Source organism: Coffea arabica, chromosome 5c (assembly GCF_036785885.1).
Source record: "Coffea arabica cultivar ET-39 chromosome 5c, Coffea Arabica ET-39 HiFi, whole genome shotgun sequence".
NCBI lineage: Eukaryota > Viridiplantae > Streptophyta > Magnoliopsida > Gentianales > Rubiaceae > Coffea > Coffea arabica.
Genome location: NC_092319.1, coordinates 38210272 through 38234691, shown reverse-complemented (window position 1 = coordinate 38234691; position 24420 = coordinate 38210272). Strand labels below are relative to the sequence as shown.

The following is a 24420-nucleotide window of genomic DNA, read 5'->3' as shown; positions in this document are numbered from 1 at the left end:
GAGCTATAATAACACAATAACCTTGCAATTGAAAAGCGCTTACGGAACAAACATTTTCATTTTTTTTTTTGAATTTTTTTCTAGAAAGAGAATATCGCTGTGCTCCCCTCAACTGCGGTCCCACAAACAGTCCTCCTCATCAGCTTTATACTTCACGAATCACACTACACCAACTTGTTTCCTTCTTTCTCCTCCTCCTTTGTTTCTGTGACAAAACAATGGCAAAGGGTTTAGCTATAGCATCCCTCCAAATTCTCAGCCTGCTTTTACTAGCAAGCTTAGGACAATCAAAGACTCTGTTCACAAATTTGACGGTGTACCTCCACGAATTTCGAAGTGGAGATGCTCAGTCTATTTTCCCAGTTGCAGGTCTCCCCAACGTAACTTGGGGCTTTGACCAATTTGGAACTGTTTTCGTCGATGATAATATCTTGACACAAGGCGTTTCAATCGAATCCACACTAGTTGGTCGTTCGCAAGCCATTCCAGTAGTAGCATCCCTTGATGGCAACAACACGGCGCTTGCTGCAACGATTCTGTTCACTAATGGAAAGTACATGGGTAGCACTGTGGAATTTAAAGGAATTGCCCTGCGATCTGTGGATGCCAATGAATTTGCGATTATAGGAGGAACCAAACAATTTCGGTATGCAACAGGGTATATTATCTTTGAGCTGGTCAGCGCAGTAGGAGGTTACATCATTTCAAGGGTGGACCTCTACATTAGACAGGACATACCGGATGACTACCCTGGTATTGCTTTTCTTTAATATATGGGTTAATTTTACTTTGCACCGATCAACACATTACTAGATTGTAATTTGTGCCTCAACTTTCAATTTTAGCACTTAATCACCTTGATCTTACACTTTTTCGTAATATAGTCCAATTAGCCAATTTCCGGCCGTTGGAACTGATTTCAGGTCAACGTGGCTTAAGGGAAAAAAAAAAAAAAAAAAAAGAGTCTTTCACGCATTGGCGATTTTATTACTAGATTGTACGGTTTCTTTTAGAAACTATAATTGCAAACAACATTTTGGTGAAAAGGAAACAGTCTAATTAACATAGAGTACATTACATAAAATTTGTTGGAGAAACTCCCCGGAGGAAGGCTACTATATTATGTTTCTTTAGTGTGCTCTGCTGGAAGGGTGATCAAGATGAGGCTGATACTGGCCCCCTTTGGAGGACATCCATGACGTACGAAATTTTGGTTCTTTGCAATTATTTGAGCACTGCCCCGACAACCTGTAGACCATTAACCGCTTTCCAATGCGTGAGCTGTGCGAAAATTCAAATATACCAAACGACAAACCATTGAGCTGGCATTAAATTTTTTGCGAATGACTGGAATTATAAACAGCCTCGAAGGTTCCAAAATTTTAATGACCAAACGGATCCCTGTATGATTGGTTAAACAGCCAAGGAATTCTGAATCATGCATGCATCACAATTAACAAAATAGTCTTTAATCATGCCCACGTCTTTTACACTTGACGAGGTTTCATCATTCGTTACAATTTTAAAAACCTTATTCCCTCATTTTTGCAAGTAGATAGATTGTTTATTGAATAGAAGGGTGTCGATTCCACAAGAAAGGGTGATTAATTACTGGTGATTTTTGAATTTTTTTATTAGTTAGACTATCACAAATACAAAAAATTACATCTACATTACAAATATGAAATAAAAGAAGTAAAAATAATAATATAACGTTCTTAGGATTGTGAAATTTCTAACTGTTCTTGTAAATGAATCTACCAGTTAATTGAATTTTATTACCTTAGCTAAATTGTGGCGTGATTTTCTAATATACGTGATACTTGCTTTCACCGATGTATCAACCATATCTACAACTAATTCATACTTACTTTTGTAGTTATGAAACCAATTACAAATTCATTAAATTCTATGAAATTATATGAAATAAGCTACTAAGGGTATAAAGGTGCACATCTACGTTCATAAGCGTACTCCCTAGGTTCAACACTTCTTTGAACTAGTTTTAAATCTCAATTTTCATTGCAAACTTAACACTTTGAGAATAGAACAATTAATGGCCAACTAATAAATGATTGGATAAGCAAAAGTGCTAAATAACTTGTTCAAAATAATAGCATGAAATAACCAAGCAAACTTTACAACCAAGACATAGAAAGTTCATTCATAACTTTAGACACAAATTTTAGAAACACATAATGATCACAAAATTCAAACTTCTATAATAATAAAACTTAGAATGAACTAGGAAAGATAAAGAGGCGTAAGGGAAGAAAACCCTTGTCACATGAGTTCCTTCTTTACCTTTTTTATCCTTCAACTTTATCGTCAAGGGAGGATCTACCCCTTAAATTTCTAAAGTACCTATAGAATTTTGATGTAACCTCAAGTGTAACCCTGGAGGTTTTGTATATCTATTGGTTTATATGCTCCTAAAGTTAGCTTTGATTTTGCCTGTCACTACAATTACCGTAGAAAGGGATTTTTCAATTACGAATATAGTGAATAATCAGTTACGAAATAGAATGGAAGACACTTGGATGAATGATTGTTTAATTACTTACATTGAGAAAATATAATTCATGAAGTTCAAAACGAGAAGGTTGTAAACCGTTATCAAAATACGAAAACTAGTCATGAGCAATTGTAAATGTTTTAGTTTGCTTTTTGAAATAAAATTATTATTATTACATTAATAATTTTGAGTTTGTCTTTTTATGTTTTTCATGGAATATAACCATCATTTGTACTTGTTGGTGATTTTTTTTTTTTTTTTTTGCTTAAAAAACTAGAAAAAGAGTAGGTAAAAATTTTAGAGTTGTTTTTCCCCCCATTAAAATTTTTTCTTGCTCCGCCACTATTTATCATGGTTCAACTTTATACAAGAAAGTATGATCTAACAACTCTAAACTACTCCTACACTAACCTAAACTAAGAGAATATAAGAGCTACATTTTTATGATGAAGTTCCTCTACTCTCCAATCCGTCAACAACGTTTATAGAGAGAGAAAGGAGTTCAAAAGATGGTCTAGAGCCTTCATTTCAGCAGCAAAAACATCCCTTGAATTTCCATGAAAAGGTGAGCAAGTTTGAGCATGTTGTAAAAGTTGAGCAAGTTGCAGCCGCACTCTCTGACTATAATCGAGCCCACAACGTGGCACTGGATTAGTTTAGTGTTCATGACTGGATTGTTGCTCTGTTTTGATCTTGGAGAAGTTGCATTCTGCCTTGAATTCGGCCTATAATCTGGGACCGAATTCTGGGCCAGATTTGCTGCTGCCCTGATTTGATGTAAAAATATCTCCATGAAGATGGCCCAATCGGCTCTTGTGAGAAAAAAAAAGAAGAAGAAAGTTACATTCTATTGAGTTAGCTTTGTAACTACTTAAGAATCAAGTCACTTGGAGGTCTAGGTCTTAAGTTATGATCAACATACTCCACACTAGTCAAAAGAATGTGGCAAAAATGCATGCATATATTTCATTCTTTTGACCTTCAAAATGTGTAATTTGGACTTCAATGTCTCATAAGAATTGTATCCATTGGTCTTAACTTTAAAACACTTCGAGAATCATCTCAATCCAAAAGGTGTAGTTCAAATTATGGCCAAAATACTAAAATATGTCAAGACTGCAAATACTTTTCTTCCTTTAAACTTAATTACATTTCATACTTTGATCGTTTTGCACTTTACATTCAGTTGAAATCACTTCAAATTATCAAGGATCACGCAAGTATTTTCTCATTTCATTCCAATTGATGATTAAATTATTAAAACCTACAAAAAACATGAAACCTTCACACTTAAATTCATAGAAATGAAGTTTTTCTCATTTCATCACAAAATGCAAAATTCAACTAAAAATCTAGTTTTTTTTTTTTTTTAAGAAAAGGTCTACGTTTTATTCATCAAGAACCAATCCCAAGTTCTCTTACAAATGCCTAATTCTCCGAAATGAAGACACCCCTAGCCTATCTAGTCTGACCCCCCCACGGGCCAGCGCCGAAAGTGCGTGGAAATTATCATAGACCTTGATATGCTGTTCAAGATGAGAGACGCCTATATTGGACAAAACATCCGCTACGGTGTTAGCCTCCCTGTAGCAATGCGAGAATCGAGCCGGATCATCCACTAGCTGCCAAATTTTCCGTGCCTCTCGTCGGATCTGCCACGGACACTGAACCCACCGCTTCAGGATCCCAACTACGACCAATGAATCTGATTGTATACTTAGATTACCATAGCCCCTGTGGATACACTAAAATGCACGAAATGCATACAATTCACCGCACGAAAGCACGTAAATTAAGCACTTACTAGCACTAATGGACAGACTTCAATCATGCAGAATTAAAAACTAAATTTTCAGTACGTTTTTATTTATTTATTTTTTTTGCGCTAATGTAATAAAGATGTCAATTTCTGCTGGGCCTCCTTTTTTTTTTGTTTCGTCTCATTGATTATAGACCTAATTCATATTGGAAACTTCAAGAAATATTCTACTGAAAATTCTTCAACAGTTAAGATATGGGCCGCTTCCGCTTTCCAGTAACACCACCATACGATATATGGAACAACAAATTATATCATAACAGTGCTAAATGTGCGGATCCTCAAGTGAATACTAACCAATGGGCTGGTTACTCTGCAATTTTCATGAACTCTGGAGGCGTTTGCTTTAGAACTTAAACGGTTTCCTCCATCTTTGTCCGTTTGCTTTAGAACTTAATCCTGGTTTTCGTTGGGGAGGTGGCATTTTGCGTGATAGCCAGGGGCATTTTTTTGATGGCCCTTTCATATCATTTGGCTGAGTCATAATCGCATTGCTATTTGGAGTGAAGGCTTGTGTTTCTAGGGGTTTCTAATGTCTATATTTGGAGTCTGATTCTTTGGTTTAGTGAATATTTTTAATGGTTTGGATTTAGTGAATATCCTTGATGGTTTGTATACTTGTCTGTAGAATCTAGAACGAGATTTGTTTGATCTTAGGCAATTTCAGCGCTATTTTATCGAATTACCCATTGTTATAGAGCAGCTAATCGCCTTGTTGAACGGTTGTCTAATGTTGCTGCTCTTTCTAATGGGGATTCCATTTGTACTTCGTTTGCTAATTTGCCTAGGCTAGTTCGTGGTGATTTATAGCTCGATAGGATAGGATTTTGTTGGGTGGGCCAGCCCATTTGTGGGCCAACCCACTAATACAACACTTGAGGGTTTCTCAAGTTTAAAAAGGACAAGCAGCAGTCGCATGATAAAAGGCTTTTTTCCTTCGGTCTTCGGGTAAGAAAAGAAAAAGTCAGCCGCCACTTATTTTTGAGTGAGATGAAGAGAGAGAAAGGGCTAGAGAGAGAGACTTCAAGGTCTTGATTGGAGGGCGATTCGAAACCCGATTGAGACGAAACTTTACACACGGGATCCTCTTATCAAGCTCTACTCATCTACCGATTCAGATTTCGGATTTCCTCTTCGTTTGGTAACACCTTTTCAAACCCACTTCTTTGACAGTTGTAGTTTTTTGGAGATGATTTTGTAGCAGATTGGCTTGGTTGATATTGGTGATATTATTGTCATCCGAATATTTCGGATAGACCTGTGTATTCCCATTATTGTGATAGTGGAGATTTTTTTGACTGGACTAGATTCCGTGATTTTTCCCAATTTGGATTTTCCACGTAAAAATCTTGGTGTCCTGTGCCTTTTATTTTTTCTTGCATTTTATTATCACTGTTGGTATCATTATTTGGTGATTTGGTTTATTTCTATTTTAACTGGTACTTGGGGAAAGAGAAATTTATCCTGGGCTAACTCTGATATTGTGTGTCTGTATTGGTACCCCTTTCCCAACAAGTGGTATCAGAGCAGTCAGGTTAGGCTGCTCAATTGTACCTGTTAAAAATGGATGATTCAGATAGTGGTTGCATGATAAAATTGAATGCCACTAATTATTCAATTTGAAAGCCTAGAATGGAAGACTACTTGTATTGTAGAGATTTGTTTGAACCTGTTCTAGGGGATAAAGGCAGATCAAGTGATATGAGTGATGAAAAATGGGCTAATATGCACAGGAAAACTGTTGGTAATATTAGAAAATGGATTGGTCAAAGTATTTTTCAACATTTTGCTAATGACACCAGAGCTGATATATTATGGAAAAGGCTTGAGAGTATGTATGAAAGAAAGACAGGTTTGAATAAGGCTAGTTGTCTGAAGCAGATTACTCGAATGAGATATAAGGATGGGGAAAATATGACTGAACACTTGAGTAATTTTCAGGGATTGATAAATCAGGCAACTACATTAAATTTGAATCTGGATGATGAAGTGCAGGCTTTATTATTGTTCAGTTCACTACCGGACAGTTGGGAAACCATGGTGGTCTCCATCAGTAATTCAGCTCCGAATGGTGTGTTGACCATGGCTATTGCAAAAGAGACCGTGATGAATGAGGAGTTCAGGAGGAAGGAACAAGAAATTGTGTATGAGTCCCAGGCCCTGGTGACAGAAAAGAAAGAAAGAAGAGGGAGAAGCAAAAGTAGAGAACCCCACAACAGGAATGACAAATCCAGAGGCAGGTCTGAGTCGCGGAAAAATGTTGCATGCTATTATTGTAAAAAGAATGGACATTATATGAAGGAGTGCAGAATCCTAAAACGGGATCAGGCTGAGAAAAAGGGTAAGGCGAAAGAAAAAAATGATGAGAACACTACAGCAGTTGTAGCAGCCCATGATGACATGTTTGTGTTATGTAATGATGGTCAGGTGAATATTATTCACTATGACAGTGACTGGGTAGTTGATTCAGGTGCATCCTACCATGTTACTCCTCACAAGCATTTCTTCTCAACCTACATTGAAGGAGATTTCGGATGTGTTAGGATGGGAAATGAGGACTCATGCAAAGTTGTTGGCATGGGAGACATATATTTGGATACAGATACCGGGTGCCAGCTGATATTAAAAAATGCTCGACATGTCCCTGATATTCGTCTTAATCTTATCTCTACAGGAAAACTTGACGATGAGGGTTACCATAGTTTGCAAGGTGGAGGCAAATAGAAACTTAGCAAAGGAAATCTCGTTGTTGCTAGAGGAAAGAAGCAGAGTATTCTCTACGTGATGCAAGCCAAGTTGAGGAATGGAGAAGTGAACGCAGTTCGTGATTCCTCAATTGACCTTTGGCATAGGCGACTTGGACACATGGGTGAAAAGAGGATTCAAACACTTGTTCGCAAACAGCTCCTACCTGAAATTAGAGGTAATGCACTTAAACCATGTGTTGACTGTATTTATGGGAAACAACACAGAGTTGCATTTCAAAATTTTCTTCCATCTAGAAAATTGAATCATTTAGAATTGGTGCACACTGATGTCTGCTATATGAAAGATAAGTCTCTTGGTGGTGCTGTTTATTTTGTAACCTTTATTGATGACTTTGCTAGAAAGGTTTGGTGTTTTGCTTTAAAATCCAAAGATCAGGTTTTGGATGTGTTTAAAGACTTTCATAGCAAAATTAAAAGAGAAACTAGTAAGCAGTTAAAGTGTGTACGTGCTGATAATGGTGGTGAGTACAGAGAACCATTTGAAATCTATTGCAAGTCCCTTGGAATTAGATTGGAGAAAACTGTGCCAAAAACTCCTCAAGAGAATGGAGTAGCAGAGAGGATGAACAGATCCATCACTGAGCAGGTCAGATGTATGCTCTCTAATGCTAAACTACCAAAATCCTTTTGGGGTGAGGCAATGAGGACTGCAGTCGATTTGATAAATCTTTCTCCATCAGTTCCTCTAGATGGTGATATCCCAGAGAGGGTATGGACAGGAAAAGATGTGTCTTTTAAGCACCTAAGAGTTTTTGGTTGCCGGGCATTTGTTCATATCCCCAAAGATAAAAGGTCAAAACTTGATGTAAAATCAAAGCAGTGCATTTTCTTAGGTTATGGACATGAAGATTTTGGTTATAGGCTGTATGATCCTGTTGAAAAGAAGGTGATCAGGAGCAGAGATGTTGTCTTCTTTGAAGATCAAACCATTGAAGACATTGATAAAAGTGATAACTCAAAATCCTCAGATGACATTCCTGCTAGCTCAAATTCAGATCCAGATCCAATGCCAGTACCTGTTGATTTTAATCAAGGGGGAGCTGAGACAGAGCAGAGAGAGGATATTGATGATGGTAATAATCCTACTGCTGATGAACCTGAACATGAGGAGCCACCTACACCACCACCGCCACAACAAGAAGAGCTTAGAAGATCTACCAGAGAGAGGAGACCTTCTAGCAGGTAAAATTCTCATGAATATTTGTTGTTGACAGATGGAAGAGAGCCAGAATCCTACAGTGAGGCTCTAGAGCATGAGAATAAAGAAGACTGGTTGCGAGCCATGCAAGAGGAGATGGTGTCCCTGCATGAGAATCATACTTATGACTTAGTGAAACTGCCTAAGGGTAAGAGAGTTTTGAAGAACAAATGGGTTTTTAGGTTGAAAACTCAGGAGCACACATCACAACCAAAGTATAAAGCAAGATTGGTTGTGAAGGGATTTAGTCAAAAGAAGGGTATAGATTTTGAAGAAATTTTCTCTCATGTAGTAAAAATGTCATCAATTCGAGTTGTTCTTGGTATTGCAGCCAGTTTGAATTTGGAGATTGAACAACTTGATGTGAAGACAGCCTTCTTGCATGGCGACTTGGAAGAGAAGATCTACATGGAGCAACCGGAGGGGTTCAAAGAAAGTGGCAAGGAAAATCTTGTATGCCGTCTCAAGAAGAGCCTGTATGGGTTGAAACAGGCACTGAGACAGTGGTATAAGATGTTTGACTCCTTTATGACAGACCATGGGTACCACAGGACTACATCTGATCACTGTGTTTATGTGAAAAATTTTTCAGATGGTGATTTTGTTATTCTCTTGCTATATGTTGATGATATGTTGATTGTTGGTCGTGATACTGTGAAGATTGACAGGTTGAAAAAGGAGTTAAGTAAATCCTTTGCAATGAAGGATTTGGGTCTGGCTAGACAGATACTGGGGATGAAGATCTCACGTGACAGGCAAAATGGGAAGCTCTGGTTGTTTCAAGAAAAATACATTGAGAAAGTACTCAACAGGTTTAACATGAGTAAGGCTAAGGAAGTCTCAACTCCACTTGCAGGGCACTTTAAATTGAATATCAAGCAGTGTCCTATAAATGAGAAACATAAAGAAGACATGAAAAAGGTTCCTTATGCTTCGGCCGTTGGTAGCTTGATGTACGCTATGGTTTGCACCAGACCAGATATTGCTCATGCAGTTGGAGTGGTCAGTCGGTATCTCTAATCCTGGTAAGGAGCATTGGAATGCTGTCAAATGGGTTCTCAGGTATCTCAAGGGAACTCCTAGATTGTGTCTATGTTTCGGCAATGGTAAAACTATGCTAGATGGATACACTGATGCAGATATAGCAGGTGATCTTGATAATAGGAAGTCCACATCTGGGTACTTGATGATTTTTGTAGGGGGAGCAGTGTCATGGCAAAGTAAGTTACAGAAGTGCATCGCCCTTTCTAGTACGGAGGCAGAGTACATTGCAACCACTGAAGCATGCAAGGAAACTCTTTGGTTGCAAAAATTCCTTCAAGAGTTGGGTATGAAACAAGAGAAATATAGCCTCTATTGTGACAGTCAGAGTGCTATTCATCTGTGTAAGAACTCCACATTTCACTCTCGGTCCAAACACATTGATGTGAGATATCATTGGATTCGGGAAGTATTGGATTCCAAGTTGTTGACACTTGAGAAGGTGCATACAGATGACAATGGTGCTGACATGTTTACCAAGGCATTACCTAAGGATAAACTTTTTTATTGTAGACAAGAAGCAGGTTTGGTGGAACCCCCCAAATGAGCTGGAGGGGGAGATTGTTGGGTGGGCCAGCCCATTTGTGGGCCAACCCACTAATACAACACTTGAGGGTTTCTCAAGTTTAAAAAGGACAAGCAGCAGCCGCATGATAAAAGGCTTTTTTCCTTCGGTCTTCGGGTGAGAAAAGAAAAAGTCAGCCGCCACTTATTTTTGAGTGAGACGAAGAGAGAGAAAGGGCTAGAGAGAGAGACTTCAAGGTCTTGATTGGAGGGCAATTCGAAACCCGATTGAGACGAAACTTTACACACGGGATCCTCTCATCAAGCTCTACTCATCTACCGATTCAGATTTCGGATTTCCTCTTCATTTGGTAACACCTTTCCAAACCCACTTCTTTGACAGTTGTAGTTTTTGGGGGATGATTTTGTAGCAGATTGGCTTGGTTGATATTGGTGATATTATTGTCATCCGAATATTTCGGATAGACCTGTGTATTCCCATTATTGTGATAGTGGAGATTTTTTTGACTGGACTAGGTCCCGTGATTTTTCCCAATTTGGGTTTTTCACGTAAAAATCTTGATGTCCTGTGCCTTTTATTTTTCCTTGCATTTTATTATCACTGTTGGTATCATTATTTGGTGATTTAGTTTATTCCTATTTTAACTGGTACTTGGGGAAAGAAAAATTTATCCTGGGCTAACTCTGATATTGTGTGTCTGTATTGGTACCCCTTTCCCAACAGATTTCTATCTTTTCGTAGAAGGTAATGTCTTGTAATTAGTTTCAACAGCATGGATATAAGGGAGTAGAACTCCACTACTCCTTCTTTACATTTTTTGCCTTTTATTTGAAGTCAGGTTTGGCCCTCCCCTCCCAAACTCTATGTTATATTTAGATCTTTCTGTGTATTAATAAACTAAAAGGCTGGTATCCCTCCCTATAAATGAAACTTGCCATTAAAAAAAGAACTTGAACTACCTTATAAAATATACTAGTTTAATAATAATAAAATTCTTTCGCAAATCTCTCAAGTGTTACGTAAATATATTACACTTGAGCTCGATTTGAGTTTGATACTTGGATCATTTACACTCTTACAACAATCTTTCTGTGATCATTTACGCAAATAGATCCTTGAGTTCTTTATCAAAACAAGATGTAACTTGTCTAGTCTTGAAAGAAGCATTAACAATAGGATAGTAGCCACACTAAGAAAAGTGCTTTCATTTCTCTGTATTAATATATCCTTATGAAATAGAAATCAGGAGGAGCAACTAAGAGCTAAATTGGAATTAAGAAGACAGATAAATGTTGAAATATGTAGTGGGATTAAAAATACTTGGTCTAATTATATAGTTACAGAAGTAATTTTAATAAGATTCTAATGAATATGGACGTATTTGATCAAACATTCATACCGTTTTCTTGAACAAATTTATTTGCTTTCTAATATGATTACACATAATGTATAAGAGGCTCGGATGTCGTTTGGGAAGATATTTCCACTTTGCCTCCAACTGTGAAAAGTACTTTGAACTTAGATGCTAGATCATTTCCTGCATTACGTAATATGGTTGTAAAGGAGTAGGCCTCATCTGTTTTGGGTATTCATGTGCTGGCATGGATTTTCATGTAATTGGCTCCTTAATTGATTAATGGAATAATGGGGCGGCGTCCCTCCCCAAATGGGGGTTCTGCCAAAACAAGAAAAAAACCCCTATTTATAGGAGAAATTCTTCCATGCGAAAGCCTTCAAATGAATAGTATTTGAACAGAAATGGTTGCTGCAAATTTGACTATTAAAACATACAACTCAATTGTTGGGTTATTTGCTAGGACGGTAAATAGATAAAAGAATTATGTCCATGTAGCTCTCAAAATTTGACACCTGTCGAGGTTCTGTCATATACCAAATTTTAATAAAACTTAAATACCTCATTTTCTATAAATACACAGGTCATTTATCGAGTATAGAGGATATTAGGTGTTGATCCCACAGGAAAAATTGTTAATTACCGATGGTTTTTGAACACTTTTATTATTTAGACTACCATAAATGTTAGAGATTAAATCTATACTATACACATGAAATAAAAGTAATAAAAATAACAACAGAAACCTCCTAGGGTTATGGAATTCCTTATTACTCTTGCAAGTGAAATTATCGGTTAATTGAATGCTTTTGTCTTGGCTAGTTATGACGTATTTTCCTTATATTGTGAAGCCTACTCTCGTAGTGAATCAATATAATTGTAATTAAGTCATACCTACTCTCATGATTTTGGAATTAACTACAAGTTCATTTCTTCTATGAAATTACATGGAACAATTACCGATGGTTTTTGAACTCCTTTATTATTTAGACTACCATAAATGTTAAAGATTAAATCTACACTACACAAATGAAATAAAAGTAATAAAAATAACAACAGAAACCTCCAAGGGTTATGGAATTTCTTATTACTCTTGCAAGTGAAATTATCGGTTATTTGAATACTTTTATCTTGGTTAGTTATGACATATTTTCCTTATATATATGGAACCTACTCTCGTTGAGAATAAATATAGTTGTAGTTAAGTCATACATACTCTCGTGATTTTGGAATTAACTACAAGCTCATTTCTTCTATGAAATTACATAGAATAAGCCACTAAAGTCACAAAGGTGCACCTCTACTCTTTTTTTTTTTGTCAAAAGTCATTCATTTATATCATCAGATGTTTGACACCTACAAGTACATGTACATTTTAGCTGGCAACTGCCAGATGATCACTTTGTGCAGCCATAGAGGTCCACACAGGGAAGATACTCTTCCACCTAGTTTCGTTTAAAAGGTTAGTGGCGAATTTCGCCAAACCATGACTACAAGTGTTGCATTCTCGCTTAACAAAAGAGAAAGTACAACGCCAAAAAGACCCACTCAATCTCCTGATATCTCTCAGGATAATGTTTACGTCAGATAGGTCCTCATTCCTGAGATTCAATTTGTCAACAAGAACTTTGCAATCAGAAAGTACCAAGATGGACGTCCAATTTTCCTTCAATGCTTTGAGTAAGGCAGTTCTGATAGCATGAGCTTCCATGATTGCAGCCTCTCCTTTAGTTGCGGTTGGGATTGACCATGTAGAGATTAGATTTGCCTCATTATCCTTAGCTGCTATACCAATACCAAACTTATCTCTTCGTTGGTCCACTGCTGCATCAACGTACATGGTAGTTGAGTGCTGTTGTTGGAGTACAGCAACAATGTTGTCAGTGCTATCAAGCTCAGCACTGTTTTCTTGCTTGTCACATGTGTTTAGGAGGTTTGCCTCTTTAAACTCAAGCCAATCCGCGATGGCATATTGGGAGATCCGATACCCTTCCTGGTTGCACATGTTAAAGTTCAAATTATTTCTCGCCTTCCAGATATGCCAGAGTAGATTGGCTGTCATTTCAATGTGAGCTTTACCATCTGCCCTTTCTCTAGCTTGCTGCAGGCTCTCCCACCATGACCAAAAGCTCCCTTTCAAATGCTCTAGACCATCCCATTTGATAGGGAAGGTTTTCCAAATTTGCTCAGTTGTCCTGCAAAAGAAAAGGAGGTGTTCTAATGATTCTGCACTTTCTCCACAGCCTCTGCACCAAGGTTCTCCTTTCCCTGTTCGTCGGAATATACTTTCATGGGTGGGAAGGATGTCATGTAGGCATTTCCATAGGAAGTGTTTAATCTTGTGCTTAATGTTGAGGTCCCAAACTTGATGCCAAATTCTGGAATTCTGCTTATTTCTGCTGGTGCTATCCTGTTACAGGGACCTGTTGTTGTTCTTTTCAATCCTTTCCTTGGCTTTTACATACCCAGTTTTGGTAGTGTATTCACCATTGACACTGCTGCACCAAGTGTACCTGTCCTTCCCTCCAAATAAGCTCAGTGGGATTGCTGTGATTAGTTTGGTCTCTTCAGGAGAGAAAAGGGAGTTTATGATGCCCGAATTCCACTTGTGGTCATGAATCAAATCCGAGACTTTGTCAACTGGACAGTTGTGTGGCTTTGGTGTGGAGATTTTACCTGAGCTAGTTTTGAGCCAACCATCCTTCCAGATTGCAATAGTGGTGCCATCCCCAACCTGCTTCCTTAGTCCACTCTTCAACATCTCAATTGAACTATGCAAACTTTGCCAGATCCATAAAGCTCCATTTTTGACCTGTGCATCAAGAATAGAGGATTTAGGGAAGTACCTTCCTTTTACCACCTTACTAACCAACAGGTTTGGATTAGTAAGCATTCTCCAAACTTGTTTGGCTAGTAAGGCGTTGTTAAAGCATTGAACGTCCCGGAACCCAAGTCCTCCTTTCCCTTTGACATTAGAGATATCAGCCTAGCTCTTCCAATGCATTTTCTTTTCTCCAGAATCACTTCCCCACCAGAATTTAGCCATCATTTGGCCCAGCTCTTTACACAGTCTAGTAGGTAATTTGAAGACGGACATCGCATATGAAGGGAGAGCAAGGGCCACAGATTTGAGTAAAACTTCTTTGCCCGCAGAACTCAGCATTTTACCTGTCCAACTTTGCAGTTTTTTGCACATCTTCTCTTTGATGAACCTGAGGACACTGTTCTTTGATCTGCCTATCACCATAGGCAAGCCCAGGTATTTGCCTTGAGTGACAAGTTGGATGTTGCCAAGTGGTCTTAGGACAGCTTCTGCTTCTGTGTGTAAAATGTTTTTGCTGAGGAAAACCGATGATTTTTCAATGTTTATTTGCTACCCCGAGGCCCTTTCATAGCATTTGAGAATTCGCATGATCTCTTCAACTTCACAACTATTAGCTTTACAAAACATAAAAGAGTCGTCAGCAAAAAAGAGATGAGAGATTGTAGGACTTTGTCTGGATATTTTGATCCCAGAAATTCTGTTATCCTCAGTGGCTTGCTTAAGGGTACGAGAGAGAGCTTCTGCACAAAAAAGGAAAAGATAGGGAGATAGAGGATTTCCCTGTCTAATTCCCCTCGTGGGACACACATAGCCTTGTTTTTCCCCATTAATGTTGAAACTGAAAGACATGGATGACAAACAGCCATGAATCCATTTAATCCGCCTGGGACAGAATCCCATTTTACTCATGACAGTAAACAAAAACTTCCACTCAACCCTATCATAGGCTTTGGACATATCAATCTTAAGAGCCATAAACGCATCTTTACCCCCTTCTTATTGTTAAGCCAGTGAATGTACTCATGTGCAATAATGATGTTGTCTACAATTTGTCTTCCCGGGACAAAAGCTGCCTGGGAATGACTGATACACCCACCTAACAAGGGCTTGAGTCTATTAACTAGGATTTTAGCAATGATTTTGTAGACAACATTACAGAGACTAATGGGCCTGTAGTGGGAAAGATTGATAGGAGTATCAATTTTGGGGATGAGGGTGATCAATGTCTCATTAAAGGCTTTCAACATGTGCCCAGTATTGAAAAAATTCTGAATTGACTCCACTAGATCACTACGAATAATAGTCCAAAATCTTTGAAAAAAGATGGGTGACATACCGTCGGGTCCTGGTGCCTTGTTAGGATGCATGGAAAAAAGTGCTGCTTTGACTTCTTTTTCTGTGACAGGTTTGGTAAGCTGCAAGTTCATCTCAGATGTTATTGTCCTGGTGATGCCATTCATAAATTCCTCAAAGTCATCAGGCTGTGAGCATGTGACCAGCTTACTGTAGTACTTAGACACTTCCTCCCCAATTTCTGCATTGTTTTCACACCATCCACCTTGAGCTTTTTGAATTTTGGATATTCTGTTCCTTTTCCTCCTGGTGGCCACGCATGCATGAAAATAAGTTGAATTCTGATCCCCTCCCTTAAGCCATTTGATTCTTGATTTTTGGTGCCAGAATTGTTCCTCTTTTTTGTAGGCCTCCATAAGCATCTTCTTTAATCCATCAGCTATATTTACCTTATTACCGTCATTGCCTTTCTGGATGTGTTCTAACTCCTCCTTCAATTTCTTGATCTCCTTCTTATTGTTGCTATTAATCCCCTTGTTCCATCTGGTGAGAGCAGTTCTGCATTCCTTCACCTTCTTAGCTACCTTAAACCCTTTGGAACCTTCTATCTGCTTATTCCAAGCATTTCTCACAATTCCTTCCACCTCACAGTACTGGAGCCATCGTGCATCGAAGTGAAACCTCCTCCTTGTCTTTTTATGTTCCGGATTTGAGTCTAAGAGTACCATAAAATGGTCAGAAGCTTGGTTCTCTATATGCATTACTTTAGCTGTCGGCTGTGTTTTCAAACTCGGACCGGACCGGTTGAACCGGGAACCGGCCAAGTGTCCGGTCCGAGTTGATCATTAGAACCAGGAGATTCAAAACCCGGTCAACTCCGGTAAAAAACCGGGTTTGACCGGTACAAAACCGGAAAAACCGATCCAACAGGAGATTTTGTAAAAAAAATTCAAACTTTTTTAATATTATGTTTTGACACCCTAAATTGTGAAAACTTATTAATATATCTCAAATATTTCATATTTTATAAATATTGTCCTAAAATTTGATGTTATTTTTCAATTAAATCCATAATTTTAATTCTAAACTTGTTAATGTTTATTAAATAATATAAATTGTTACTTGATTGTTCTAATTTCTTTGTATTTTCTTGTTAAATATATTTGAAATATCAAATATATATGAATATACCTTTATTAATATCAATATGTTATTGGATATTTTATATACAATAATTTAATTTTTAAATAATTTTTATTTATGACGTCATCCGGTTCGACCCCCGGTCGAACCCATTGACCCCTGACCTCGGCCGAGTCGATATCCGGTCCGGTTCTAAAAACATAGGCTGTCGGGTATGCATTGACCCAATCACCACTTCCTAAAGCCCGATCCAGTCTTTCCTTGATTGATCTTCCATTGTCCCATGAATTACTCCATGTCCAAGGTAGACCTTCATAACCCAGATCAATATACTCATTAATGTTGATGAACTCCCTAAAGTCCTTGAAGGACCAATTACTCCTAGTCCTTCCACCCCACTTCTCATCGTTAGAAATGATGTCATTGAAATTACCAATAATGACTACATTTTTCCCTATATCTGTCTTCTATGCTTCAAGAATTCCCACTGCGCTCTCCTCACTTGGTCATCTGTACTTGCATACAAGCATACACACCACCATGCATCATTTTCATTACTTGCCGGTATCTTAGTTTCAATGGTGATATGGGTGAACAGAATTTTTTCTATCTTCAATTCATTCTTCCACATTATTGCTAGTCCTCCTGCCTTTCCAATGGGGTTCACAAAAAATAACTTGTCATACCTAATCTTTTTTCTTGAATTTTTCCATAAAATTATTTTTATTCTTAGTTTCACAGAGAAAAACTAAGTCAGAGGAGTGATGGCCAATTACCTCATTCAGATAGGGAATAACCAAGGGGCTCCCTGCACCTTGGCAATTCCACGCCAAAACTCTCATATGGTACTTGGAGACCATTTGAGGTTGGCCTCCACCACTTTTGAGTCTTGGTTCTTTGAAGTGTCTGCTAATGTTCTATATTTTTTCCCAGGTTGCTCTTCCTCCAGCATGTAATCTCCATCCTCATCTCTGAGAGAAAATTTCCTCTTGCTTGTTTCCCCTGATGTTGCATTGTTATCCGTCTTAAGGGGGGTTCTTTTTTGCAGGTTTCTACTCCCTCTTCTGGTGCATTTGATTTCTTTTCTGTTTTGAATTTGCTTCTGGCTAGTAGAAGAGTTCCCTAGATTTATCTGGAGGTTAGCTTTTGGTCCGTCAGGTGTTGATTGGGTTTGAGCTAAAGCATCGTTGAGCTGCATCCCACTACTTTGACCTGGGCCCTCACTCGTGTCCATACATTCCACCTCAGGGTGCTCCTCAGTCATATGGCCCATCCCAGCATCTGTAGGTTCGCACGGGCTGCTAGTTGGGTCAGTATCAATTGTGACTGGTATAGTAATCGTAGGTAGAAATTGCTCTCTATTCCCCTGGTCTTCTGCTACAGTATGCTTCTTGGGAGCGCGGGAATCTTCCCTCCTTTTTGCTATCTGACTTCCTGCCCCATCATTCCCTTGGGCAGTGTTTGGTTGCTCTCCATCTTCCTGGAATTTGTTTCTGGGGATTTTGACAGTGTTTACAATGTACTCTCCTTCAAACAGTAATCGATTAGCTACCTGATTCAGCTTCTCCTTCTGGCCCTTGACATTATCTGCTGGGGTAGCCGTATCTGTTGTGGTAGCCGTGGGCTTTTTAGTAGGTGATTTGCTGTTTTGAACTCTCATCCAAGCCCCATACTGTGGTTTGTTGTTCTTGTTAAGCCTTGCATCTTTGTTGTTGCAATTTCTATCACTATGTCCAATGATGCCACATTCATAGCAAAAATCCGGGCATCGCTCATAACGGAACTCTATCCATTTTGAGTTACCATTCATCTTCGCCATAGTCCCTCAAAGTAGAGACCTGCTTATGTCTACCCATACCTTTAGCTTTAGATGTCTTCCCTCCTTGCTACCCCCTGCTGGGATTATCACCTCCTCCACTGGTTTGATACCTGCGCCTAACTTCCTACCAATTTCCTTGGTTCCAGTGTACTGGAAGATTCCATAGCTGCACCCACAGTGGAGATGTTGAGAAAGCTTTTGGATTGCCTTCAATGTCCTCTTCCCACTCTTTGATGTTCAGCAATTGGTTGTCAATAACATATGGTCTACCATTGAGGATTTTTGTAATACACTGTTGATCAGTGAAGGAGAACTGATACAGGTTTACACCAATCTCAACAGCCACCATATCCTTAGGATACCCCCACATGTGGTTAACAAAGCTTTTAATCCCTGTAAAGTTGGTTACTCTGTCCCCCATTACCTTACCAAAAAGGCTCATTCTGCATTCATCTCTGGCTGCGCCAGCATCTTCTTCACTCAAATCAACTTCCTCACTTTCCCTGCTGCTCAAGTCAAATTTTTTCATCACCTCTGCTAGATCATCAGCCATGACTAAGAGGTAATTCGAGATCCCCAGGACAACAACACTGTGAAGAAGCTGCAGCTTACTCCTGAAAAAGAAAATGTTCAAAGAAGCATAATTTCCACTAGAAAACAGATAGACTGATGCAAAAATGTAACAGACTAAAGTAAGAGAAAGGCAGGCATTAGTGCTTCCTAAAAAAAACCAGAAAACATCAAAGGAAAAAAGATTTAACAACTCAAAGAAAGCTTCAATAAAAGAGGGGTGGTAGTCAGGAATATGGCTTTCAATTGATACAGTTTTTGTCCCCCTCCTACTTCAAGAGGAGACTACACGCTCAGCAAGAGAGGAAAACTCTCAGTAAGAGAGGGAAACTCTCAGCAAGAGAGAGAAGGTGCACCTCTACTCTCGTGAGTGTATTTCCTAGATTTAGCACTTCTTTGAATTAGTGTCAAATTTCAATTTTCATTGCAATCTTAATACCTTAAGATTATCATAATTGATGGCAAGTTAATCATAATTAGATAAGCAAAAGTGCTAAATAACTTATTTAAAATAATATCATCAAATAACCAATTAAAATCACTAACAAGATATAGAAAATTCATCCATAACTCTAGGTATAAACCTTAGCTAAACATGAAAAACATGAAATCAAGATCCAAACTTGTAGTATAACCAAACGTTAGAATCAATACAAGAAACAAAGTGATAAGAGAGAAGACACATTTGTCAATGAGCTCCAAGCATCTCCATCTTCATCCTCTATCTCATGCAAGTTTAGCTAATACAAGAATGGATGGAAACTATATTACGCTATACTAAACTAATAAACTAAGAAAAATTAGTGAAAATTACATTTTTTGTAGTGTCTTTAGCCTTCCATACTTCTAAAACAAGCTCAACAAAGGCCCATATTTATAGAAGAATTAAAGCTCCAAGTGAGTTGTTTCTAGTTGGAAATTTTTGTCTCTTGAAATCGTCAAAAGTGTTTCTCTAAGTTTCCACAATTTTTTTTACAGCTACAGCCGAAATTCTGAGCTGAAAAACAGTTAGAAAAGCTATGTGAATGTAGAACAAATTGAAGTGTAAGTTGCAGCTTCATTTGGAGAATATGTGGTCATGAAAACGCGGACATGAGGTCACGTATTAGCCCCCATTTGCCTCTTTGCAGGTTCTCTCAATTCTGGTTAGTCTTCAATTTTGCTTTGTCTTTATACTAATTTCAACTGATATTTTCTCAATGATGAATGTTGAACTAGCTCTTTTGAAAAACATTAAAGTTGTAGCTCTTTGAATTAGTTTTCCAATGCTTCAACAATCATCAAATTTGGAGCTCTATATACTGAAAAATTATCAAAATACCCTTGATTGATCAAAAATTTGTTTCACCTTTTGACATCAAAAATGGCCGACTGTATTTTGACATTTTGACTATGAAAATTCACGAACTGGATTTCGATGTCTTATGGTGTTAACTTCAAAATAGCTCAAGAATCACCTCAATCCAATACTTTTAACTCAAGATATAGCCAAAATATCAAAAGGTGTCAAAGTTGTCAAACTCCCTTTCTTTTACATTTGATTGCATTTCATCTTTGCACTTCATATTCTTTTTAAATCACTTCAAATCATCAACAATCATTCAAATGTCTTCTCAAATTACTCCATTTGTTGATTGAGTCATTAAACCTATAAAAATATAAAGTTTTCACCACTTTAATCCATAGAAATGTAATTTTTGACACTTAAACCACAAAATGTCAACTTCACTTGAACTCTAGTAAATTAGCTCTAAAAATAATTAAAACACATCAAAACTAAATAATAAAACACACTTAATTACTCAAAATACATGCTCATCAATAGTACCATAAATGATTTCGCAAGGATGTCAAAGATATATTTTAACAAATCTCCACCTTGGCTTTGCATCTGTCATACAAAAAAATCGAAAAAAGTGAAGTTGCTCCACCTTTTCTCTAAAAAACTCCAACGAGTTATTATTGATAGAGTGTAATTTTATCATTTATTTTATTATTAATTTTCCCTATTACCTGATCCGATATGAATTAATTGCTAGATTCTACTCACTTTTAGTATTTTACATTTATTTCAGGGAGTAGAACGAAAATATGATAACAAGTGCCAATTTGATAGAAAAAGGAGTCCAAGTAATAAAGCTTAACTCAGGGGCATTTTTGGAACACGAAAACTTATTCCCATGTTGGTAATTGCTACAAAGGGAGGACGGCGCAGGTTTTGCTAGGGGAGTTGGAGTGCCGCACAGGAGGTCCTCTCCGCAAGGAGGCCGGCGGCCGCACAGTGCAGAGAGGCTACTAAAGACGAAATGGAAATTGCAGAGGAAAGGCAATAACTTTTAGGATTAGCTTTTGATATTTCATTTGGAATGCTTTTAGGAAGACTCCTGCGGTGCTTGTCAGGAGCAATTAGGAATTGCTTTCTTTGACTTTTCTTGTTTTTGTCTTTTAGTACTTCTTTTCTCCTCAGATGGCAGGAACATTTAGGAGGACATTGAATTACCTTCTGTAGCTGTGCTTTTCTTTATTCCTTTGAACGAATTGAGTTTGCCTATTTTCCACTTGATGGCCGCAGCTCTTGTTTCACTTTTGCGTGGATTTTGTTCATCAACTATGAACTAATTTCCTCACCCTAGTCAAGGGACAACGGATGCTTTGGGTCGTCTAAAATTATGAGATCGATTTAATTTTATCTTTTTCTTTTATTTATTGGTATTCACATATTCCCTGGTTACAATGCTTATGATTGTTTAATTAATTGATTGTCTTGGATGCGGATAATTAGTTAATTTGATAATCTATTGTCAATTGGGACGTTAAATCCGTAATTATTTAATTGCCTTGAATTAGTGACAACTGACACGATTAGATTCGTGTCAGGGGGATACGCGGGCTAATCTGAAATAACCCTGGTAGTGTGTTATTTGGTTAGAATAGGGCTCCTCTAATACGTAAGGCAATTGGGGAATTAAATCTTATGGGCGTACCTAGAATTATTTCTTAATTAAAGTAGTGATTAACGGGCGTACCTTAATCACCGACACAGCAAGGAGGGGTTGACTGTCATCGCTTGTTTGGCAGTTATAACCTATTTATTTGATAGGGTGATAATTGTTAGTTATTTTATTATTAATTTTCCCCTTTGCCCTTACCAAATATTGTTTAAATTGTTAATTTATACTTATATTTGGTATTTGGACCTATCTACAGGAGATGAAATTAAAAGTGCTAAAAAAGGGGACCTGTTGGAGAAAGTTGCTACACATGTGAGAGACTCCAAACAAGCTTCACGAAACAGACGGATGGCATTTCTTTTTGCTGATTAGGAGTTGAAGTCTTTGAGGAGCAAGAGGAAACGAAAAGAGAAAAATTCGGCTGGAGCTTACTTGTGGGAATTGGACTCTCAATTTGTGCGGGGACCACGGGAGCATTAGTCACTTTCCTTTGGTCTTTAAGTGAGAAACGTACAGAGGCTTGAAAAGGAGGAATTCGGCTGAGCTCCAATTCTTTTGCTCTTTGACTTCTAATCAGTGGGGACCACTAGATAGCATGAGTCATTTGCCTTTGGCTTTAAAAAGAAGACAAACGTACGGGAGGTTATCTTATCAATAGTTTTAGTTTAGGTTTTTAGCATAGTTTTAGTTTTTTTTTCTTAGCTCTTTCGCATGGTTGTCCTCCAGGAGGTTATCTTATCAATAGTTTTAGTTTAGGTTTTTAGCATAGTTTTAGTTTTTTTTTCTTAGCTCTTTCGCATGGTTGTCCTCCATTAATGGAGGACTAACCTCTTAATTCTAGTCAAGGGGACAACTGAAGACTTGGTTCAATTATCACTGTGAGATCGAAATTATTTTAATCGCTTCCTCATTTATTGGTATTTATGTATTTCCTGTTTTTAATTGTTATAGTCCTTATGTATGATTGATTAGTGCGCAATAATTAATTATTCATATAAGCTATTTTGCTAAATAGAGGTAATTGAATCCGTAATTGTTCGTTATCTTTATCTCAGTAGCAACTGGCGTAATTGGGTTTATGTCAGGGGAACATACGATCTAGTTTAAACAAACCCTCGTAGCGTGTCTGTTAGTTAGGATTGAGTCTTTCTAATTATTAATGCAATCTAGAAATTAAATCTTACGGTCGTACCTAAGATTATTTTTGGGTTAGAGAAATAGTTAACGGTCGTACCTTAACTATGAAAAAACTAAGGAAAGGTTGGTTGTTTATCGCGTGCATGACAACTATAACTAATCTATTAATAAATGTTGGAATTATATTTGAATCGATGATCAGTTGCATGAACCATTTCTGAAGTGTACCCTTGGCCAGAGTTTCTCCAATTATTTCTTTTAATTAATTATTTTCTGCAATTAATTTATTTAGTTAGCATTCAATCCAAAACCCCCCATACTTTGGACTCTAGAAGAAACGAATTATCCCCAATCCCTGTGGATTCGACCCTACTCACCGCTATATACAAAATCTGTATTTTTCTCGAGTAAGTATTTATTATTGTACAGGTTCGGCACCTGTCAATTTTTGGCGCCGTTGCCGGGGACTGATGCCAGATTAATTTGTTTCTTTTTTAGTTCATTTTTTTATTTTCTTTTATTTTCTCTTATTTTTTTTATACAGTTTATGGCTTCTAACACTCCGTATTTTGGTGATAGACTGGATTTTGTTTCCAGGGAAGGCAATGAGGCTTCTTTTTTTGCTAAGTTTGCATAGTCAGAGGCACTAAACTCTATTAGAGAAAGAATGGCTGCTGCAACCTGTAAAATTTGTTATGCCAGGGATCATTCAACCGGTATGTGTCCCGAATATCAAGATAATCTGAGTATCCCATTCAATAATTATGAAGATTTTTCACCCTGGTCTCAAACGTGGTATAACCCTAATCCAAACGGGTATGATCAAGAATGGTGGGATAACTCCAGTTATAATTGTACAACAGGGCCAATGAATTTTCAGCAGTATGAGTCTCAAGAATCATCATCTATGTCAGGTATGTCTCTTGAAGAAATGGTTGAATCAATAGCTACTAATACATATCAATTCCAACAGGAGACACAAATGAGAAATAGGATAATGAAGGATGCAATGAGTAATCTGGAAGATCAAATATGTCTATTGACATCCAGAGTAAATCGATTGGTGGCTTCTCAAATTGAAGAATTGCCCTCGAAAACCATTGTTGATTTTGAAGAAAATGATAGTGCAATTTGCTTGACTAGTGATGAGGAGCTGCAAGAGTTTCAAGAAGAGAGATCTACAGATGCAGTTGAAAAAGAAGCCGAAAAGGAAGAAATGGAACCCCAACCGCAACCCATTCAAGTGAAAGAATCCAGTGAAGAATCATCAAATGTGGTGACACTACCTCCATTCCCTAACCCGCATTTTCCTAACTCTTACTCTATGATTTCTGTTAATGAAATTGATTTTGTTATACTGGAAGTTTTTGAGTCTCATGGCAGAAATAAGTTGAGAGTGGAGATGGCGAAATATCTTGAACCGATAAATGCGCGTGGTGGAGGAGTGAGTGAAGAATCCAGA

At 37.7% G+C, this 24420-nt stretch overlaps 1 protein-coding gene across 1 annotated transcript; it reads left to right on the top strand.

The window, feature by feature from the left end:
* Window positions 1-218: 218 nt before the first annotated feature.
* LOC113689392 (dirigent protein 3-like) lies at window positions 219-770 on the top strand. The gene has a single exon (XM_027207170.2). It carries the CDS (start codon window positions 219-221, stop codon window positions 768-770), a length of 552 nt encoding a protein of 183 aa, XP_027062971.2.
* Window positions 771-24420: the final 23650 nt, after the last annotated feature.